Source organism: Sceloporus undulatus, chromosome 3, assembly GCF_019175285.1.
Source record: "Sceloporus undulatus isolate JIND9_A2432 ecotype Alabama chromosome 3, SceUnd_v1.1, whole genome shotgun sequence".
NCBI classification, from domain to species: Eukaryota; Metazoa; Chordata; class Lepidosauria; order Squamata; family Phrynosomatidae; genus Sceloporus; species Sceloporus undulatus.
The window spans coordinates 207,424,492-207,445,346 of record NC_056524.1 but is presented as its reverse complement, the minus strand read 5'-3'; the positions used below and the strand labels follow the sequence as shown (position 1 = coordinate 207,445,346).

The 20,855-nt window shown below is 40.0% G+C and overlaps 1 protein-coding gene across 1 annotated transcript in view; it reads left to right on the top strand.

The window, feature by feature from the left end:
- Positions 1-20,855, top strand: part of SORCS3 (sortilin related VPS10 domain containing receptor 3) — a 652,615-nt gene that overhangs the window by 441,280 nt on the left and 190,480 nt on the right. Inside the window, exon 6 of the mRNA XM_042460847.1 lies at positions 17,551-17,615. Coding sequence (XP_042316781.1) covers positions 17,551-17,615 — 65 coding nt within the window. The remainder of the gene's footprint in view (positions 1-17,550; positions 17,616-20,855) is intronic.

Here is a 20,855-nt window from a genome sequence, read left to right as displayed (position 1 = left end):
ACTTGGACTGTGATTTCCCCAAACACTGTTTTCTGCACTAGTCCATTTCACTCTTGGCTTTATGGCTCTACTCCAGTGGAAGTATTTTGAGGATGACTACATGAGAATGAAATAAATGAAGACATCCATAAATTAAGTCTTCCCCATCCCTTTCCTATTGGGAAAAGCTCAGTTTCCTTAGGTCAGAGATGACATATTTGGCAGAATATCCTAATAAATGCACAATCAAGCAAAGAACTCTGCCCTAAAGTCAGAAGAAATGCAGCTTCCAGTGCTACCAGCCCTTCAACCTTCACAAACACTTAATTCAATAGTAGGAAGAAATTGCAGTAGAGTAAAGTCTCCGAGATGCCAAGAGCTGTCAAGGTAAAAAAGAAGAAATAAAAAGCAATGAGAGCTTCTTTTCTCCTAATGGGATTTTGAGTCTGTTTGAGTTATTAATTGGCTAATAATCCTGAACCAGTTGCACATGTAGCTGCAGGCTTCTTGTTCTGAAGGCTGCATCAGCAGCAGTCAAGGGACACATCAGCAAAAAATGTGACCTTTACCATCCCTCCTGGCTGTATCTGCTGCTGGCTTGATTTGATATGTGCAGTGATAAAAAGAGAGGCTGTCTGAGACAAAGAGAGGAGCCCACTGTGTTGTCTCCTGCATCATAGCATAATAGTGAAGCAAGAACATACTGATGCTTTCCAGAATTTCAAACTAGAATGCTTATGTGTCTTAAACTGATGGCTTGATAGAAAGGATGTCAGAGGAAACACACAGAGTTTAGAAAGTTACTTCCTTAAAACAATTTGTTCCTGTTACTCATCATAGTGCTTGAATAGTGATCAATTAACATTATCCATGGCCCTGTTTTAAAGTAAGTCGTTCATGTGTGTTTTTAAAAATGATTAATAGGAGAATAACATAAATGTAGAAAATTCCTTCAAAATGATATTTTAAAATAACTTCTAAAAATAACTAGAAAGTGTTACTTGTTCAATCAGTGAAATAACTTTGTCCGTCTTTATTACATTGATTTGAAATGTACCTATGTTGTGTTACTATTAACACCAAAGTAACATGTTGCAGGTAACTATGTTACTTGTAGCTTGTTGTATCCAAACTCTGGAAATATTACTGTCTAGGGCTGCCTTCCTCAATGTGGTGCCTCCTCATTGTTTTGGGCTACAAATCCCACCACGCCTGATCAATGCTATACCAACTGGGAGTGTTGGAAGCTGTGACTGAATACACTGAGATAACACCATGTAGGAGAAGGCTGAACAAAGAACAAATGGTAGTCTCTAAGCATGTCACAGTGCCTCTGCTCCCAATCCTCACAATTGATTTTCTGCATGGCAAGGAGCTGGACTTGATGGCCCTTGTGGTCTCTTCCAACTCTATGATTCTGTGTTCAGTAATGCTCAGCTTGAGATACACTGTTCAAGATTCACACATGATTGGATAGAGGCCCATCTAGATTTTATTGTGTGATCCCCCACCACCACCCAGAGGTAGGGGAAGAGGCATTTGAGCAGCAAGTTTAGGCAAACACTCTATGTATCTGGGAGACCAAATAGAGGAAACTTCTTTCCTGAAACAGTATCATGCAGCTACTAGTTTCCATTGAGTTGCTTGCATACAGTTCATGAAACAGTGTGTTGTGGGCAGAAAACAGATGCAAAATAGGAAGGTGCCTCTAGAGCAGCTGTTCTAGTTGCCAAGCTAAATGATATAAATGATGGCAAATAACCCTCAGGGTCACTAGGGTTATTTTGTCAGGCAGAAATTCTTTCTCATTTTCAAATATGGCTGTCATTCAGATCCTGATTTCAAAACCCATAAATTCAAAGAGCCAATAACCATATGCCACCCAACATTGTCACCAGATGCAATAATTGGTTGACCCAGAGGAGGGCACGGAAAACCTATGTTGTGTGAGGGAGAGGCATACTTTCCAACATTAATAGAAAACAACTGAGGCCATCAATGACATAACTGATAGGGGTTTGAAAGCACAGCAAAACCTGTACCCAGATCCATAAGGAAAACATACTGCAAGTGTCCTAATCTCACATGGATGAATAATCTGAATATGCAAAAGGGTGACATACCAGAGGTTCCTAGTCCATTACTATAGATTTGGTTCACACATGGTTAGATATTTGGTGTAGTTCACAGCTGCAAAAAGTTTCTGGGAGATATTACAGATTATCTAAACTGGACTGTATTGTTACAAACTAAAGAAAGGATTGAATAAAAATGTGAGCGCTTGAAAAGACTGATGTTATATGCTCTTGGTGGTGCTACTTGGTGTTGCTACTTTTACTCTAAAGTATTTTCTAAAACTACCTTTAGAAAAAAGTTCATTCCTATAAAGATATAGGCGGGGTACATACCTCCGCTTTGCGGCGCTCTGCCGCCGCCGCCAGTAGGTCCGCGGGGGAGCCGGAGCCTTCACACGGCCCGACTCCCATGCGGACCGAAAAAGAAGTTCCAAAATGGAGCTTCTTTTTCCGTCGCGTTTGCGACGTAGCGAGGCGCCAGGGGCGCACTCGTTACGTCACAAGGGACGCGACGCGTACGGACGCTCAGCATCCGATACGCAAAGATGGCGCCGGCCATGTAGAAGGGCTGGTGCCATCTTGTATGGACGGAGTCCGTACTAGGCCCAGGGGCGTCTATAAGAGACGCCCCTTTTTTAAAATGGGACGTCCTCCGGACATCCCAAATGCCGGTGCAGAAAGCACCACAGTTTTCACTAATGGTACATAGTAATTTTAGTTTAAGAAGCAACATTCGGGGTGCAATTGAGAGTCAGTATTTTGTTTTTTGAAGGTAGTACTGATAGAATTGTTTACTATTTTGCAGTCTTTATGCATATCTGCATGTAGGTAAGGCCCCTTCAGTCCAATGTAATTTACTCTCAGATAAGTGTTTACAGGAATACAACCTTATGTCAGAATCCCATATGGATCCCATTTTGGAACAAAGGTGGGATATAAATCGTGTGTGTGTGAGAAAGAGAGTGAGAAACTTATCAAAAATAAGTTCCACTGAATGCCATATAGTTTATACCAGATGTAACCAGAGGACCTTACCACACAGGGGCTTTTTGAGCGTCAGTTCGCATTGGCCAATGCTTATTCGCGTTATATAGCATAGGAGTTCCACACGTGTGAGCTCTGAATACGCATTGACCAATGCGATATACAGTAATGTGAATACGCTTTGGCCAATGCGTATTCACGGCTGGGTTCTGAACTGAAGGCAGCTGGCTCCTCCGTTTTCCGAGTCTGTAAAATTAGAGGATCGGCTGGATCCGCATTGATGACCAGTGCGGAACCTCTGCTGCTTTGGCTGGTGTGTACATCCAATCCGCTGGTTCTCCTGAAGACCACCGGTTACAAATCTCTCATGATGCTGCGCTGGAATTTCCCCCTTCTCCTTCCAGTGGCCCTTTCCCCTTTTAGCACAGCCGCTGGGGCTGGGAGCATTATTTCCACTGAACGAGATAAAGCAGAAACCTTTTGTGTCCAGGGAGGGGGGAATGTATATGTGTGTGTGTGTGTGTGTGTGTGTGTGTGTGTACACACACACACACACACACAAAGATGTGTGTGCAAGCATATACATACATCATTACACTTTCAGCTGCTCCACAGTTTGTGTGTGTGTATATATCATAGAATCATAGAGTTGGAAGAGACCACAAGGATACAGCCTTGTTTGACCCTTTTGCCAATTGAGAACCATTCTGTTTCTCCATGTTCTGTCCTGACAGTGGCCTCCTGTTCTGAATAAAGATTCCTCATTAGGACTATCAGATGTGTTGGCACCCCCATGATTTTAAGGGTGTTCCACAATATTTCATAATCTATGCAGTCAAAAGCCTTGCTATAGTCTATAAAGCACATACTGATCTTATTTTGGAATTCAGCATCTCAGATAACACCATTAAAATCTAGATTTTAATCTGCTGGTGATTCACCATTCCATTGTCATGGGAGCCACTATCTGCTACTGAATTAAAACATGGAATGTATTCATCATCTTATTGACACTGGAGCTACCAACAGCCACTATATGGCTGAGCGATAGAGAGAAAGTGCTGGTAGTTATAAACAACTGAATAGTACTGCAGCTCTCTTAATTTCTGCACCTCCTCCCCTGTCATCGAAGTGTTCACCCAAAGCTGGAAAGAAAGCATGCAGCTTGTACATGTAGTCATTTCCTATGCTCAAAAATGTCATTAACAAAGGCTAGAGAGAGAGACCAGCTTCCTTAACTTTGATATTTTCTTTCTGTCTAAAGATGTGGATCAAGCACTAGCTTATTAGTGCTGTTTTTCATTTCAAAATAATGAGGCTGACATAAATTTGGACAGTTTTCAACATTTGTCTTCTGGTTTATCTTCTTGTGTGTCGGCTTTTACAGCTTCAAAAGTAATGTCTTAGCTACGTGGGCAAGAAATGAATTAAGGCTGAAACAACAGCAGCAGCAGCAACAACAACAACAACATCAACAAGGACAACTGTGATTATAAGCTTTCTAATTATAGATGGTTTTAAGACCATTGTATTCGAGTAGTGAGTACAAGCCCTGCATATCTGGATCTCTCAAAGGATCTCTGCATTACTAAATTACTTAAATCCTCCTAGACACATACTCAGGCTGAATGATGGTCCTTTGTGCATATTTTATTTTGAAATGTAGCAGTAAAGGAAAGACAGAATAACTGGGGACCTATATCTATTGTCTCTTCTTTCCCATTTTGTTATGAATAGACCTGTCAGCCCTGTCAAAACAAATTAGGAAAAGAGCCAGATCACAGACAATAGCAAATGTAGAGAAGATCGACATGTTTCAAATGCACCATGCTCACACTAAATGCATTCTTAATCATCTGCTGGTTTATCCTGAGTCTGCCAACTGCACGTAGGACTTTCTTAGACCTAATGCTTCCTGTTCATATGTGTAAATAAGAAGCACCTCAGCAATTTGAGAATGCAGCAGGAAAGGACTTTGATTCCCCCCCCCCCAAAGAGGTATTTCTACCCTGCCTTTAAGACTGGATTGAAAACATCAAGCAGAGCCTGAATTTAAATCACTCATTTTAATCAAACCTGTCCATTTGTGCTGCTATTATTATCTAAAGAGAGGTTCACTTCATTTCAGCTTACGATTAAAATGTGCTGATTTACACCTAAATGGGGTTTTGGTTCTCTATCTCACATGCCTTTCTTCCTAGATTTAAAGGCATACAATCATTATCATTATCAATATATTAATATCTTAACAGATTGTGCTCCAGTAATACTGACTTCTGTGCATAGAAGCAAACTAAGAACAATTAATTAGTTAAAATGTATCAGAATTATTAAGAGGCAGGGCTAATATAATTCCAGGCAGAACAGTCAGTTTAAACAAGAAAACATATTTACTTATTAGCTTTAGTGTTCAGAGTTCAGGTATATAGCTGCAAAGAAGCTGAAAAAACAGATTGTTCCATATGTGTATTTGTCAATGTTTGCAGTAGCACAGATCTACTACTAGATATGGAAGATAAAGAAGACTGTCTTTGGTGCGGTACAGACTGCCCAAAAAGGGCGGACTGCCGGTGCCTGTTTTTCCGCCGGAGGGAAGCCTCAGCTGCCAAACCGTGAGGCTTCCTGCCGGCAGAAAAAGAACCCACAAAAAGCGGATTCTTTTGAAGCTGCAGCAGCGGCATAACAAGTGCGCCACTGGTGCGCTCATTACGTAAGTGTCGTGCAGCACTGTTTGGATGCCATGCGGCACTTACATAACAATGGCGGCACCCATGTTATGCCCTCTTCATGTGCGAGGGTTGCGGGGCGTCTGGGCACTCCGCCCTCAGCCAACCCCTAGCATGTGATGAGGGCGCTTAAAAGGCCCGTGTGTACCGGACCTTTGATTCTTAACCAAATACGTACAAGAAAGCATGTATCCTATTGGTTAGGCCTAGCAAAAGCAGACCCATGGAAGTAACTAGTGAATGGTGAGTCAACACATAGATGAATTCTACTGTTGCAAAGAGTCCATTCGGATTAGGACTACTAGTAGGGTTCAGGCCCAGTTTAAGATATAAAAGCTGCTAAATAGAATCCAACCATCATTAAGATTTTGCTGATGTGTAGCTGTCAGGGATTTACAAATAGTATTGTCCCAAAAGAATTTGTTTCCTGAGACACTTTCCTGCTTACTCAAGTCAAGGCTGGCTTTGCCTGGAACCCAAAGCCAAGCCTGTCATTTTGACATGTGAGGCCAAAGAGCCCACCAGTGCTAGTTCCCATCTATGGCTGTTATAATACAATTGTAACAATCTAGAAAATAACAGTTTCTGTCTGTTATGATTGTCTGAAGACATGCCTTATTACAGGGCTGTCCCCTTTTATCCAAGGAATAAGGCAGGTGTATCAACATAGCAGCATTTAAAAATAAAGACTAGTGGATTCATAGCTTGCTGTTCAGACTCAAAGAGTTAAAAGAGTCCTCAAGGGTCATCCAGTCCATGTCCCTGGCATAGAGGAATACACAATCAAAACACTCCTGACAGATGGCCATCCAGACTCTGAAAACCTCCAAAGGAGGAGACTCCACCACCCTCCAAGGCAGCATATTCCACTCTCAAACAGATCTTACTGTCAGGAAGTTTTTCCTAATGTTTATGTAGAATCTCTTTTTATTTGGTTGGAATTGCTGAGGTGTATGTATGAAAACTCACAGATACACCTTGTGGAAGGTTGTACAACAGAGAAAATTGCAACAGAACTGTGACAGCTTCTACTGGGAGCCTACCAACTGTCCTTTCTGCCTCATGAAGCCTTAGGGGAAGTGAGCACATATTTCTCTCACCACAGGAGACAATCATCCCAATTTGGAGCTCTGCAGGAACTCCATATGTATACATGGTGCACAGGCAAGGTCTTCCCATTCATTTCAGTGATCCTTGATACTTCGTATGCAATTTGCTGACTTGTGTAACGCTGTTGCTAACACTGAAGCAAATGGAAAGCACCTTCCCAGTGAAGGGTGTGTGTATTTGTAATACATTACCATTTGTATTAGAAAGATCTTTTCTCACATACATGGTCTGATCAAATTGCAACAAACTATGTATTTCCTATGTCTATCCTGGTTACTGAAGAGTTGACTAGTATGCATCTTCTTTTTTAAAAATATACAAACTAAACTGCCTGATGGACCAGTGTTCAACATATGCTATAAAATAAGACACATTCCTGGCATGGCAGGTGGTTGGACTGGATGGCCCTTGTGGTCTCTTCCAACTCTAGGATTCTGTGATCTCTACAATTTTACCTCTCTCCCCAGTTTTACTACCAATTAACTCCAGTAGTAATCTGTTATTCCTAGGCTCATGGTGCCATCCTCAATTATTAATTGGTTGGTGGCCTTTTGCCAAATATATGGCTGTAGACTCTGATTATTCTTGGCTCTCCTTTGATGTAGAAGAGATTGATTCCAATGTTATTACTCATAAAATGTATACCTCAAAATATGATGCTTTAGATTTTTAGTTGTTTTAAGTACCACAGAGACAATATATATTTATACACACATACACACAACATACACACAACATACCACACACACACACACACACACACACACACACATATATATATATATATATATCAGTATAACCTTTTGTATCCACAATACTAGCCTACAGGCAACCACACTTTTAGGTACTGAGATGTTAACTTGTGAAAGTGAATGGAAGAAAAGTGTGCAGTCTTGTCTTGCTTCTTGCTGGCACTTGTTTCTTTAGAGGAGCCCTTTGCTATCTCAAAGAGAGATGTAAAACCCTTAAAGCAGTGGTTACATTCCACAACTCCCACATACCCCAGGACAGTATAGTGTAGATGCCAGAAAATGTGCATGTAATGAGACCATATATATGACATTTGTCTATTATTTTTGTTTCAAAATAATTAATATCAGTATTTGACTTGGACCTGTACACGTTCCTTAACTGCTGTGCTATTGCTTTGACTCATAATATGGACTGTACATCAGTCAAAGTAAAGTACTGTAAAAGTGTCCCTTGTAGTGAATGGGAAAGATGTAAGGATGTAATTCTTCCTTAGACATTAACCATGCTTATCTTTGGATTGCAGAGTACAATTGTTTTGGATTAAGATGGCTTGTATAATGAAAGGGCCACAGAACTTTCATTCCAAGATGAGTTCATGGCAGAAGGGATCTCTTCCAAACAGAAAATTTAGGGAATTATTTTTCTGTTCACCTAGGACAAGAACAAATCTGCCCAGTTCCTATTCATTTTTGCAGGACCTAGGAAAGGAGAAAATCTCAGTGGATTTCACCCAGAGGCTAAATCTACCCTTTTGCCTTAGTACCTTAACAGTTGAAGGAACTTGTTTAGTGCTGCAGTTTCTGAAACAGCAGACTCCAAGTACTGTCAGATCTAACTGGCCATAGGATTATTTGTTTTGACCCACCATCCTCCTTCCCAAAATAGTATTCTGCTGGGAGAAAATTAAATTACATATTTATTGGCTACTCTCAATTTCAGCATGTGTAATACCTAATCTCTCTCAGAGGGCTGTCCCTACCCTTAGAAAAAGTGAGACAGCATCCTCGGACAGAAGATTTGAGATGTTGTGGATGGAAAGCAAATTCTTAGTTGTTTATTTGTTGTTATTATTGTAGGAGACATACTTGTGGGAATTTCCGCCCTAGGTGCCATAACAATGTGGCTGCTTTAGCTAAGGGATCCTTCAGGAAGCCAAAATAGTTTGCACTGGCACCTCTTCCTGATACCATGGCCAATTGTCTTTAGCTTCATTTAGGTGTTGCTTGTGAAATATTTTCCAGAATAGATTAACTATCATTTGAAATATGGGAGACCTTTTGTTTGTTTGTTTTAAATACTGCTGCAGTTAATTCCTGCCTTCAGTATACTTGAGGCCAGAGGTTTGGTATAAAGTGTCTCCTTCTCGAATTTAGTCCCTTTATTTTCTCCTATTTTTGCCTGTTCTTCAGTCCCTTAGATCAAGATGTGAATTCTCTTCAGACTGATTTTGTAGCTGTTAGCTGTCCCAATTGGGCAGAAACAGTCCTGATTAATCTTTTGGCATTCCATTTTTTCAGTTCCGTTAAAAAATGTCTCAGTTTTTCCCTTCTCCCAAACTGAGTTAGGCGGGATACAGATGGGCAAAAAGGGGTGTGTTCATGACATCATGAAGGTATAGCCTTCAGACGGCCCTTACCTGAATGCCGCCATGAACACGCCGCCCGCACGCCCCAAGCGGGAAGAAGCGGCATTAAAAAGGTGCTGCTTTTCCCCACTTCTTTTTTATATAGTGCACAGCTGCGCATCTCCGTCTGTAAGCTGCTGCACCGGTACGCCAGAATTGCTACGCCGCTAATTTAAGTTGCCCATTTAAAAGCTCCGTGTCTGCTGCGTCGCATAATGAGTCGGGGTCCTGGAACATGTGCAGTTTGCAGTCAGGCTTTAATTGCAGCGTCAGCTGCCATGCAGGTGTGGAAGCTGCAGCACAGCTGCAGCGCATTTTAAGACTCGTAACCCTAACCCTAACCCTAGAGCTGCATGTACGCATGCGCTGCTAGAATCGTGGAAAGTTTGGAATTTAAAGTGAACCCCTACACACATTCCTGCGCCATTTTCACCTAACAATAAAAAACCACTAAAACTTTAAATATTTACATATGTACAAGGGAGGTGATGGGGGATGGCAGGGGGACAGCGGTGGCAGCGGCGACAGCTGTGGCTGTGCATTGCAGATTCAGCAAGAGCGCGGGGACCAAAGGAGAGGAGGCATCCATGATGCTGGTGACACTGGCAACGTGCAAGCGGACAAGGATGCCAACACCAGCTGATCACCAGCTGGCAGGAGACCACCATTGTTCTTGGGCAGGGCGGGGGGAAAAGTTTAAAGAGGCTTGGGCGCTTTAAATGTGCACATATGCTTTCTGCCGCCGGTGCTGAGCACCGCAGCTGCGCATCCGCCAGCCGGCAAAAGAAAAAAAAAGCCCCGTTTTTGGCCGCCCGTGAGGAAGCTGCCTCTCTCTTTGCGGTGTCCTCCGAGGCGGTGGTATGGAAACTGCGAGTCAGAAACGGCCCCAGGTGAGGCATCTTCACTGCCCCCCATGTGGAAGCCCCATACACCTGAGGCTCTATATTCAGCAGAATACACCGCCAAGACATCTTCCCCTGCCCGTCTGTATTCCACCTTAGTTTGCATTTAACTATCTTATCAGGGAGAAGAGAAATGGTAAAATATTTCCTTTCCCAGTAGACTTAGGCAAAAGCAAACTTCTGTAGCCACTCCTGGTTTGCCTGTTGTTTCTCTTCAATAACTTTCTTGATCACACTCTGATACTGTTTGGTTAGATTTGTCCCAGTTTTAATCTCTGAAATGTTGGAAGAAAGGAAATAAATGGCCCTGTCCCTTTTATATTTGCCTACCTCTGATGCAGACTGCAGTGTGGGCTTGCACACATTCATAGCTGCATTTTATCTGCCTAGTGTGGATGGTTCATGGCTTCAGGGCTAGCAATGTGTTTGGCAGGACTCACTCCAGCTTCACAAAGGGCTGCTTGAAGCCAGTATTACTACCTATCTGTACCCTCCTCCATGATTCCTGAGACCAGGCTTAAATCCCTGCTTAGTCATGGAAACTTGCTGAGTGACTTTAGCCAAATCACATTGGACCCTATTGCATGGGGTTAAAATCCTGGCTTACCTTTCTTGAATTCAGTCCTAATTCGGGAGGCATCTGGGTGTTATCACAAAGTGCCACTGAATTGCCACTCAGGTCCATCCCGTATGTAGTCTGGGTTCTCTAAGATGATTCGGTGGCCATTTTTAGAAGTTGGAAGCTGTATCTATATCAGTATCTATATATACACACTCACCTGCTCTAAGTTGTTTTCCATTTTTTCCTCATGTGTACATACTCAGATGGCAAATCTAACATTGTTACAGGTGTTTTAAATTGTTGCTCTTCTCTAAAAAGTATAACCAAATCACATTGCTCCCAGACTACTCAAAAAAAGAGAGTGAGACACTACAGTAGGTCTTAAAAGGAGAATCACTTTATCAACTTCATTTTTAAAAAGTATCAGAAATGGATACATGTCAGCATTAAAATTAATTCCTATAATGTGTGTTCCAGTGATAGAATTCTTTATTTTTTAAATTTTATTGAAAAAAGATAAAATTGTACAATAGATTGTATAATATATAAAACATACATTCACCAATTTCTTTCCTCCAACCCCCCTTCCTATTCCATTTATCTGTTATCATATTTTCTAATACCTAATTATTAAACCAGCTCTTCTAGTTTCTTCCTCTCTTTCTACTTCTTTTTTTCCTTTCTCTTATCTCACTATCCTTTATGCTACTTTATTCTTTCAAAGATTGTGTAATAATCTTAAATGTTTTCTATACCTATCTCCCTTCTATTAAACCACATTCCAATGATATATATCACATATCTTTTTACTTTCTTTTCTTTTCTTTTACTTTGTGTTAAAGCCATCCATTATCTTAATAACTGGAAATGGTCCTGATTTCCTTACAATCTTAATATTTGATTAACTATAATAACTATCTCTATTTAACCAACCTCTTTCCATAGTTTATTACAATATTTGATAAAGGGTTCCCATCCTAAATCTTCTTCTGTTATCAATTTTGTCAGGTTTTTATAACTTCCAGGGTTTTAATTAGCCATTCATCAATTTCTGGAGATTTATTTTCTTTCCAATTTTTTGCTGTTACTATTCTTGCTGTGGTAACAAGGTATAATATATATTTAAGATATTTCCTTGCATTTATCTCTTCCACCATATTTAACAGGCATAAATCTGGTTTCAGCTCTATTTTGATTTGCAAGATTTCTTGAATGATCTTATGTACTTCAATCCATTTTTTTTTAATTTTGGGGCATGTCCACCACATGTGATAAAATGTTCTGGATTTCTCCTGACATCTCCAACATTTATATTATTATTATTATTATTATTATTATTATTATTATTATTATCCTTTATTTATAAAGCGCTGTAAATTTACACAGTGCTGTACATACAATCTTTTAATTGGACGGTTCCCTGCCCTCGGGCTTACAATCTAAAAAGTTCTTTTATTTATTCTAGCCAATTTCCTAGGTGAGAATTAGTATCTATATAACATTTTAATAAAGTTTTCCTTAATATCTGTACATAATGTAAATTTCAAATCTTTACCCCATGCCTTTTCCCAATTTATGTGGGATATTGTGTTTTACATTTCTTGCCCATTCTATCATATTATTTTTAATAGTTTCTGTTGCTTCCAATTGTAATTTCAAACATAATTTATATAGTTTTGATATCTTCTTTTCATCTCCTTTGATAATCTCATCTAATTCTGTTTTAGTATTTGTTATTCCTTCTTGTCTTGTATCTGTTAAGAATCTTCCTTTTAATTGTTGGTAAGGGAACCAGTTTATTTCCATTCCTTCCTGCCCCAATTCTTCCCTGATTTTCATTTTTAATTTCCCATTTTCTCTTTATTATATTTTAATCATTCTTGCCCTTTTAATTTCTCCCTTCTTAGGAAAGCCTCTTGCGGTGATACTCAGTCTTCTTTATTTTAACAAAGATGTGGGGAATGTGTGTTGTTGAACTAAAATGGCTGTCAGCTCTAGCCAACATTGTCATAGATGGAATGTTACAGGTCAACAAAATCTGGATATGTCAAGTTTTTAGTACATTATGCTAGTCTGATTATGATTACAAACCTGTATCCATGGAAGATTTTTTTAAAAACTGGGAGTTAAAAGTCCAACAAATCTAAAGACCCAGGTTTAGGAATCACAGAGATAAGCCAATACTAGAAGAAAAACTGTTATTTTAGTCAGTTTATTAAAACATTTCATCCCAATTAGATTATTATAGGGAACATAAAAGCAGCAAGCCCAATGAAAACAAAATGAAGTGGAAAATTCCTGTGTTGGAAAAGATTAATCAGTGATATGTAATCAGGAGGGAATAAGATTTCGAAAGTGACATTGGTTTATTGTATTTGCAAATAGCAGTCTCCAACCAGTCACAGTCCACTTTAGCAACAAATCAGTTTAGATGCCAAGGACCTGTCTGAATGAAAAAGGGTTTTGCTTTCTTTTCTCACTGGAGGAAAATTGAAAGGGGAAGCCTAACCTTCCTTGGCAAAGCTCCAGAGCCTGGAAGCAACCATCAAGAAAGCCCTGTATGAAGAGGGCTTATTCAAATGTAGAGTCTATTTACATCTTTGAAATGTTGAAGAGTATTTATTTATACAACGAATTAAGGATAAGTATACAACAAAGTTTTCTACTGGGCACATTAAGGTCCCATGCCCAAGTGGCAAATTGAGGGAGGTCATAACAGGGGATGTAAATCTTTGTAAATGTACTTCTCACAGCCAAGTGTGAATAATTTTACCATTTGCCTCTTTATTGTGAGAACATTGTTGAAAATAGCTTTGTTGTAAATATTATGAGCTGCCATTCCATGCAAAAATGTGATTTTTGCATGGAAAATTGCATTTTCTATGCAAAAAGCCCACATCATTTTTGCATATAATAAGTCCTGAGCTGCAGAGGTTCTCTTCCTACCTAGGATCAGTGGCATTACCCCAGTGTGGTAATACATATTTTCAACCCCAAGCTCGCAACCACTCCAGGGCAGACAGCATAAGGAGAGAGTGGGAGGGGATGGGAAGGGATGAGATAGTGGACGGAGACTTGGCAGCAGGCTGGGAGGGATGCTTGCCATTTGCCCTTCTGCTCCTGACCACTCACTTCCCTCTCCGTACCAACCAAGCTGCCTGGCACACCCTGAAATCACCCCTCCTGCTCAATGTGGCCATTGGTGGGGCTGAGGATGCTGCGGACAGAGGGTCCAACCAGGTGTCATCCCCCCCATGATGTCACCTGGTGTGATTTGCATCCCCCACACTTCCCTAGTGATGCCCCTGCCTAGGATTCTCCTTGTCATGGTTTCCCAACACTTAAGAAACTCATTTAAAAACCACAAAAAACAAAAATTCTTTCTGTGCCTACTCCTCACCAGTCATCTGTGAGAGAAATAAGGAGCAGGAGCAGTAACCTCCTCTTGCCTTGCTTCCTCATTTTAGGTTTAAAAAAAAAAGCAGCAACTATGGCATGAATAAGAAGGAAAGTGGGCAGGAGGGGCCTGCTGGGAACATTTTGTCATCAGCTTACATCAACTGCTACTGAATTTAGAATGCAAAAGTAGTTCACACTGAATTAATTTAGAAAGGGAGAGAGGAGAGACAGGACTGAGATCTATTCCTTTTCTGTAGGCTCAGATCTAGTCCTTCTCTGTTGGCTCAGGCAAAAGTAAACTATTGCAGCCTTTCCTAGATTGTGTATTTTTTCCTCACTAATAAGTTTGCCATCTTGACTCTACAATGATGTTTCTGTCCATACATATCCTGGTTTTCATTTATGAAATGTTGGAAAGTCTGCATTAATCCTTCATCTGCTGTTAAGCCTTCACCACAGTAACCACTCTTTCTCCTCAGATCGGTACAGCACAGTGTATAATACGTGTCCCTGGACCGTCTTACAAAGGCTTCTTCACCCTGAGTCTTTTCATGCAAAGCCACATATAAAGCAATAGGAAGCCAAACATAATAATTGCTTTTGGGTGTATGTACAATGCACAAACACTTCTGAAAAAATATTTTCCTATTCATTACTTGTACATTTCCTCCAGTAGTAGTAAATATTGTAATATGGATTTCACCCCTTTTCTCCCATTGTTATTAAAATGCTCTTGGTATCTTAACACCCACATACACATCACATATGCATGGAGAACTCCACTCCATACACACGCCTCATTGCCATATCAGAAAGATATAAAAATAATTCTTACTGTTCTACTCCAAAATAAGGCCCATCAGAGGTCACATAACTATGTAAGAGAAGTTACTTACTTACATGCCTATTATCAGGCAAGCAAAATTACCTGTCTTTACATAGAAAGCAAACATTGTTCTCTGTTTTAGAGTGGCAAGTATTATGCCTCCCACATGTGGCATTGTACACGTTCATGAACATTTTTACAATGAATGCAAAATTAACAAGGTTAATTGCACACATTCATGGCTGCCAAATATATATATAATTTGTAAGGTATTAGAGGAAGTAATGTATAGCCTTAAAACATATCATCTAGAAAACTGCAATGAAAATTGCAAAGAGTTCTGGGTGAATGCATATTTAATTAGCAGAACATTTCACCTTATTGCTAAATACCAAACATGGCAGAGTCACCTTCTGAAAGGCAAATGCAATGGAAAACAGGCTTTGTTTCATTTTCTTTTATATATGAACTGAATGAATCTGTTTCACTTTCTCTAACATACACATATTTTTTTTCAGGTACAATTTGATTTCATCCAAATTCTGCTTCTGTTTGCAAATATATTTTTTAAGTCAATACAGAATTCATATACATTTTTGTGCAAATATGTTAGTTAACATTCTGAATGCCATTTACAACACCATTGCAAACATACAAATTCTGAAACAAGTGTCCTTTATATACACTTCCTAAATATATGCATTTTCATGTTATACAGAACATTCTTGGTTTGTGTTGTGAACAGATCATATGGATTTGGCCAATGTCCATGTGGATTTGAAATTTGAAAAACACTTTGAGGAATTAAGTTGACAAAATGATTATTACAATATAAATATTCCTCAGTGAATTAAGCAGATTTCTTCCTGGGCTTTACTTCTTTAACAGAAACTTTGGTACCAGAGGTAGAAATAAAATGGAAAGAATAGGGATAGGTTCCTACCCTGCAAAAGAGAAGAGCTGTTCAACTAGTTTCAGTAAACCTTTTATATGAATTTAGCATTATGCAAATTAGAAATTAAACAAGCAGATCAGGTAAGCTGTGCCTAAGTAAAAAAGAAATGGTTTGAATCTTGTAGGGACTACTTAAAAGCTTCTTCAAAAATGTATCCCAGGATGATTTTTTTCCTGTCATCCTCCACTTTTCTGATTATTTCCAATTTAGTGATGAAACTCATAGTTCTATGCCTCTTCAACATGCCAGTGTAGGCTAATTTGTTAAATCAGATTAATTTGCTTTCCCCTTTTCTTTTTGTTTTGCTCTTCACACATGCTCAGTGAGTGATTCTGGGATTAGCTGTTTAGCTTGCCTGTTGTATATAAACACAAACAGCTACAGTAGGATAACCTCTAGAGTACAATCCCATTCTTTCTCAGGTCAGGCTTTATTGCCTTGTTTAGTGCTTAGTGTTTCGCCCACCATACTTCACCATCCTGCCAATGCTGCAAAACACTTCCATCTGGACAGAAAACAAGAAAAGGGTTGTCTGAGATCCTGCAAAAGGGCATAGTAAAAAGGAGCTTCTTGGTCAAATGCTTTCTTTATTGCACCACATTTGCTTGCAATGAATAAAACAATTGAATAAAACAATATAAATCCTGATGCATTTGTAATGAAAAATGTACTACACTACTGCTGTAGCACTTTCAGACTACCCAGTTATAGTACCACTTCAACTGCCATGGTTGCATCCTATGGAATCCTGGGATTTGTAATTCATGCCATTCCAGAGAGCTCTCATGCCTCACCAGGTTACCAAATTCTATGGGATGTTGCCATGGCATTTGAAGTGAAGTCATAGTGTTATAATAGGGTAGTGTGAAAGAGTCCCTATACAGGCACTTTTTCAGTTCAGAGCAGCTGTTGAAGAAGTGGTAGTAAAATCAAAAATGGATTTGCTACTCTGCAGAAACTGATTCACCAGCCACTACTGTCCAATAATGATAACAGCTAATTATATATTAAAACACTATTGACACTATAGACCTCAACATTAATACAAAGAGTGAAGAATCAGAATGTCAGTATAACAACACTTCAGAACTGGTGTAAGCTACAATCTCCCACCTACATGCCAATATGTCTAGCATTCATCTTTTTCAAAGTTGAAAGAAAGATAGCCCATTCAGGGTCTGTATATATAATGCATCCCTCCAAATGTTGATGGGCTGTAGCTCCCAGCATGTTTCCCCATTGACTATGCTGCCTTGGAACATTAGGAGCTGTAGTCCAATCATATCTGAAGGGCTATATGTTCTCCACCTCTAATTTAGAACTTCTAAAAACATAGCATAACCTGTTTCAAGAAAGAAACATCATAGCAGAACTTATGTACTGTTCTGTATAAGAACCTCTCACAAGAGGATGCAATGGTAGTTCCAGTTCTCTGTGCTTTTTTAACTCAGCTCTTCATTAAATCTGAGTCCCTTGGTTTTTTGTGTGACTACTTCATGCACAAAATCCATTCAAGTCTCAAGGTGGCTTGCTTAAAACGAGAAGAAGCCAGCCTGCAACCCCTCTCCATTTCTCATCCACCTTGACCTTTTCCTGCTATTACAGCATTGTACCTCATAGACTGATTTCTGTTTTCTCTTCTTCTTTCCTCTCAGGTCCGTCTGGGGCTTGGACAAAGAGCCTGACCTTGTCCACATGGAGGCTCGGAGGACAGATGGACGTGAGTGTCTCAGCACTGAGCCTATATAGTCAGAGAGGAAGAGACTGCATTTCATTTGGCTTGTTTGGGTTTCTTGATTTGCATTTTAATTGAGAGACAAAATGTGGGTCACCAGGCTCAATTTGCTGAGTGTTTCTATCTCAGACTCCAAGGGGAGTCAATAGTACAAGTTGCATTTCTGGTAAGAGAAAGAGACCCTGTCTCAATCAGAAACTAGTCAGCCAGGACTGAAAACCTGTGTTTTGGGTAATTGCAAGTCTGCATGTGCTCTCATATATAGGGAGCCAAATATCATACTTCCCACTGTGACTTATACCATATGAATTTCCCACTCAGGCTACTCATCTAGGCCACTATTTGCTGGGCCTTTAGCTGTAGCTGAGGTTGCATCTGTACTGCAGAAATAATGTAGTTTGACATTGCCGTGGCTCAGTGCTATGGAATTCTAGGATTTGTAGTTTTGTGAGATACTTAGCCTTCTCTGTCAGCAAATGCTGGTGCCACAATAAACTACAAATCCCAGGTTTCGATAGGATGGAACCATGACCGTTAAAGTGGCTTCAAACTGCATTTTTTCTGCAGTGCAGATACCGCCTTAGACACAGTAGGCAGGTTTTGCAGGAAGGTATCGCATCAGTTAAATGCTCCTTCTGTTTACCCCTCTGCTGTAACAGCAGAGTTGTGGCATTTGGTGTGTGTGTGGGGGGGGTGCGGGATATGATTTTGTTTTAAAGGAAAGGCTTAATCTGAAGCACGGCTTTTTTTCTGCCCTGGATTTTACATGTCTAACCTAATTTTACATGTCATATGAATGCATGGTAGTTCTGGTTTCTTTCTTTCTTTGAAAATCAGTTTTAAGAGGTTTAACCCTTTCTTTCTTTGCTCCCCCCCCCCCTTTTAAATCACCTATTGGTACTCTTGGAAGGCATATGTGATGGCATGGATTTATGTTAAGAAATATATATTGTATTATAGAGTGTAGGACAAGGTAGGTATGAGATGATCTGTGTGAAAAGTTGTGGAAGATTTATGATTAAGAATCAGATAGGTTTAAGGATAAGTTTAAAGGTCATAGCTACAGAGGAGCATGTGTGTGTGTGTGATATTTTAAATGTAGTAAATATTTAGGGACTCAACAGACTGGCCATTAAGGCTGGCCTAGGGATGGAGTCAGGGCGGGGCGTCCACATGACACATGTCCCAACTCTGCCCCCAGGCTGACGTGATGCTGTACACCACTTCATACAGCGTGCGGTGTATCTACATGACACAGTGTCACAGGAGTGCGGAAAAGCCTCATGCCAGCAGCTATGATTCCCTTTCCGGGGTGCAAAAAGAAGTTGCTTTTTGCAGCTCCTTTTTGTGCCATGGAAAGGAGGGATTGGGGCCATGGCATGCAGTTGCCGCAGCCCAATCTGATGCAGATAGAGGCAGCCACAGGCCACCCCTCAGGGACGGTCTGTACAGCCCCTTAGTCTTCTTTGTTACATTTGTTGTTGTCGTGTGCCTTCAAGGCATTTCTGATATATGATAATGCTAAAACAACTCCATCACAGGGTTATTCAGAGGGGGTTTGGTTTTGCTTTCCTATGAGGCTGATAGAGTGTGACTTGTCCAGGGACACACAGTGGCCTGTTACAGACTGTCGAAATAAAGCTGCTTCGGATCTCTTTGGAATTATGCTATTTAAATGGTGCATGGGTCCTAAGAGTCCGGAGGTCGCGCCAAAGCCACACTCCATTCCTAAGCACTGGAGTGTAGCTTTGGTGCAGCTTCCGGATTCTTAGTATGCATGCATAATTTAAATAGCATACCTCTGAAGAGACCCGAAGCAGCTTTATTTTGGCAGTCTGTAACAGGCCAGTGAATTCAAACCCTGATTGAGTCTCACACTGTCTCTCTTATTATGTTTAGCTTCTGTAAGATATAGTGTTTGTTTTTGTATACTTTTGGCCTCTAGGAACACTATCTTAGATTCAGGTAAGGCATCTGCAGTGGTAGCATTGAATAAAAAGGAGTGTGTAGAGTCATGTCTACTGCTGGGCCACTATTGCAGAAGGCTGAAGAAAATACATCTAGTCTCTTGCAGAGCCTTCCACACTAACAGCCTTAATCAAAACCCTAATTATATCTGAGGGTGTATCTGCACTACAGATATAATGCAGTTTGCCTCAACTTTGACTGCCATGGTTCTATGCTAAGGATTCCTGGGATTTTTATTTTGTTGTGGCACCAGAGCTCTTGGACAGAGAAGGGTAAATATCTCATTAAAACTACAAACTCAGAGTTCTATAGCACTGAGCCATGGCAGTTAATAATAATAATAATAATAATAATAATAATAATAATAATAATAATTCGGATCGAGGTAGGGTTACAACCTGATAAAAACATACAGTACAATCATAAAATACAGTCCAAAATCCAACAAACAGTTCAATAAATACATCAGTGGTTATTTACAGAGAATCGTCATCACAGATAATCGTCCTCGCAGTTAAAGTGCTGTCAAACTGCATTATTTTTGAAGCCTGACTCTCATGCATTTCACTTTTATTATACATATATACTTTCTTAAATACACTTTAATACATTTCATGGATATTATTTCAGTCTTTACCTTACATCCTATAAGTACTAGGTAGTTGCTGTTTAGTTTAGTAACTACAGACCAACTTGTACTGACACAACCCTCACACATCATCTCTGAAACTCTTCCACATTCAGCCATCATCTATGCCAGTGGTCCCCAAAATGTGCTCTTTAAGGGATTTGGACTTTAGCTCCCAGAATCCCAGACTATTGGCCACCAAAGCTGAGGCATCTGGGAACTGAAGTCCGAAATCTCTTAAAGAGCACAGTTTGAGGACCACTGATCTAAGCCTTAACTGTATCTATTGCAAATTTACCCAGCAGTCCTCCCTTGTCATCCACCCATCCAGTTATACATAAATATACACATGAAGTGTATATGGCAACTGCATCTGTGACTCTCAAGGCTATGTACTCTCCAAAATCCATCCAATGGTCTGGCCCTAGTGGCATTCCTGCCTGTACGTAGCAGAAAGCAAGTGGCTTTGTCAAATATGGAAGATCCAAACCAGCAGAAAGCTATTTTATTTTATGTATTTTTATCCTACCTTCATCCTAGTAGTAACCCAAGATAATGGCAGCATTATTTCTCACTTGAGACAATAAGGTTGACCTAAATCTGCATTATTCTCAGGTGGAAATTGATTC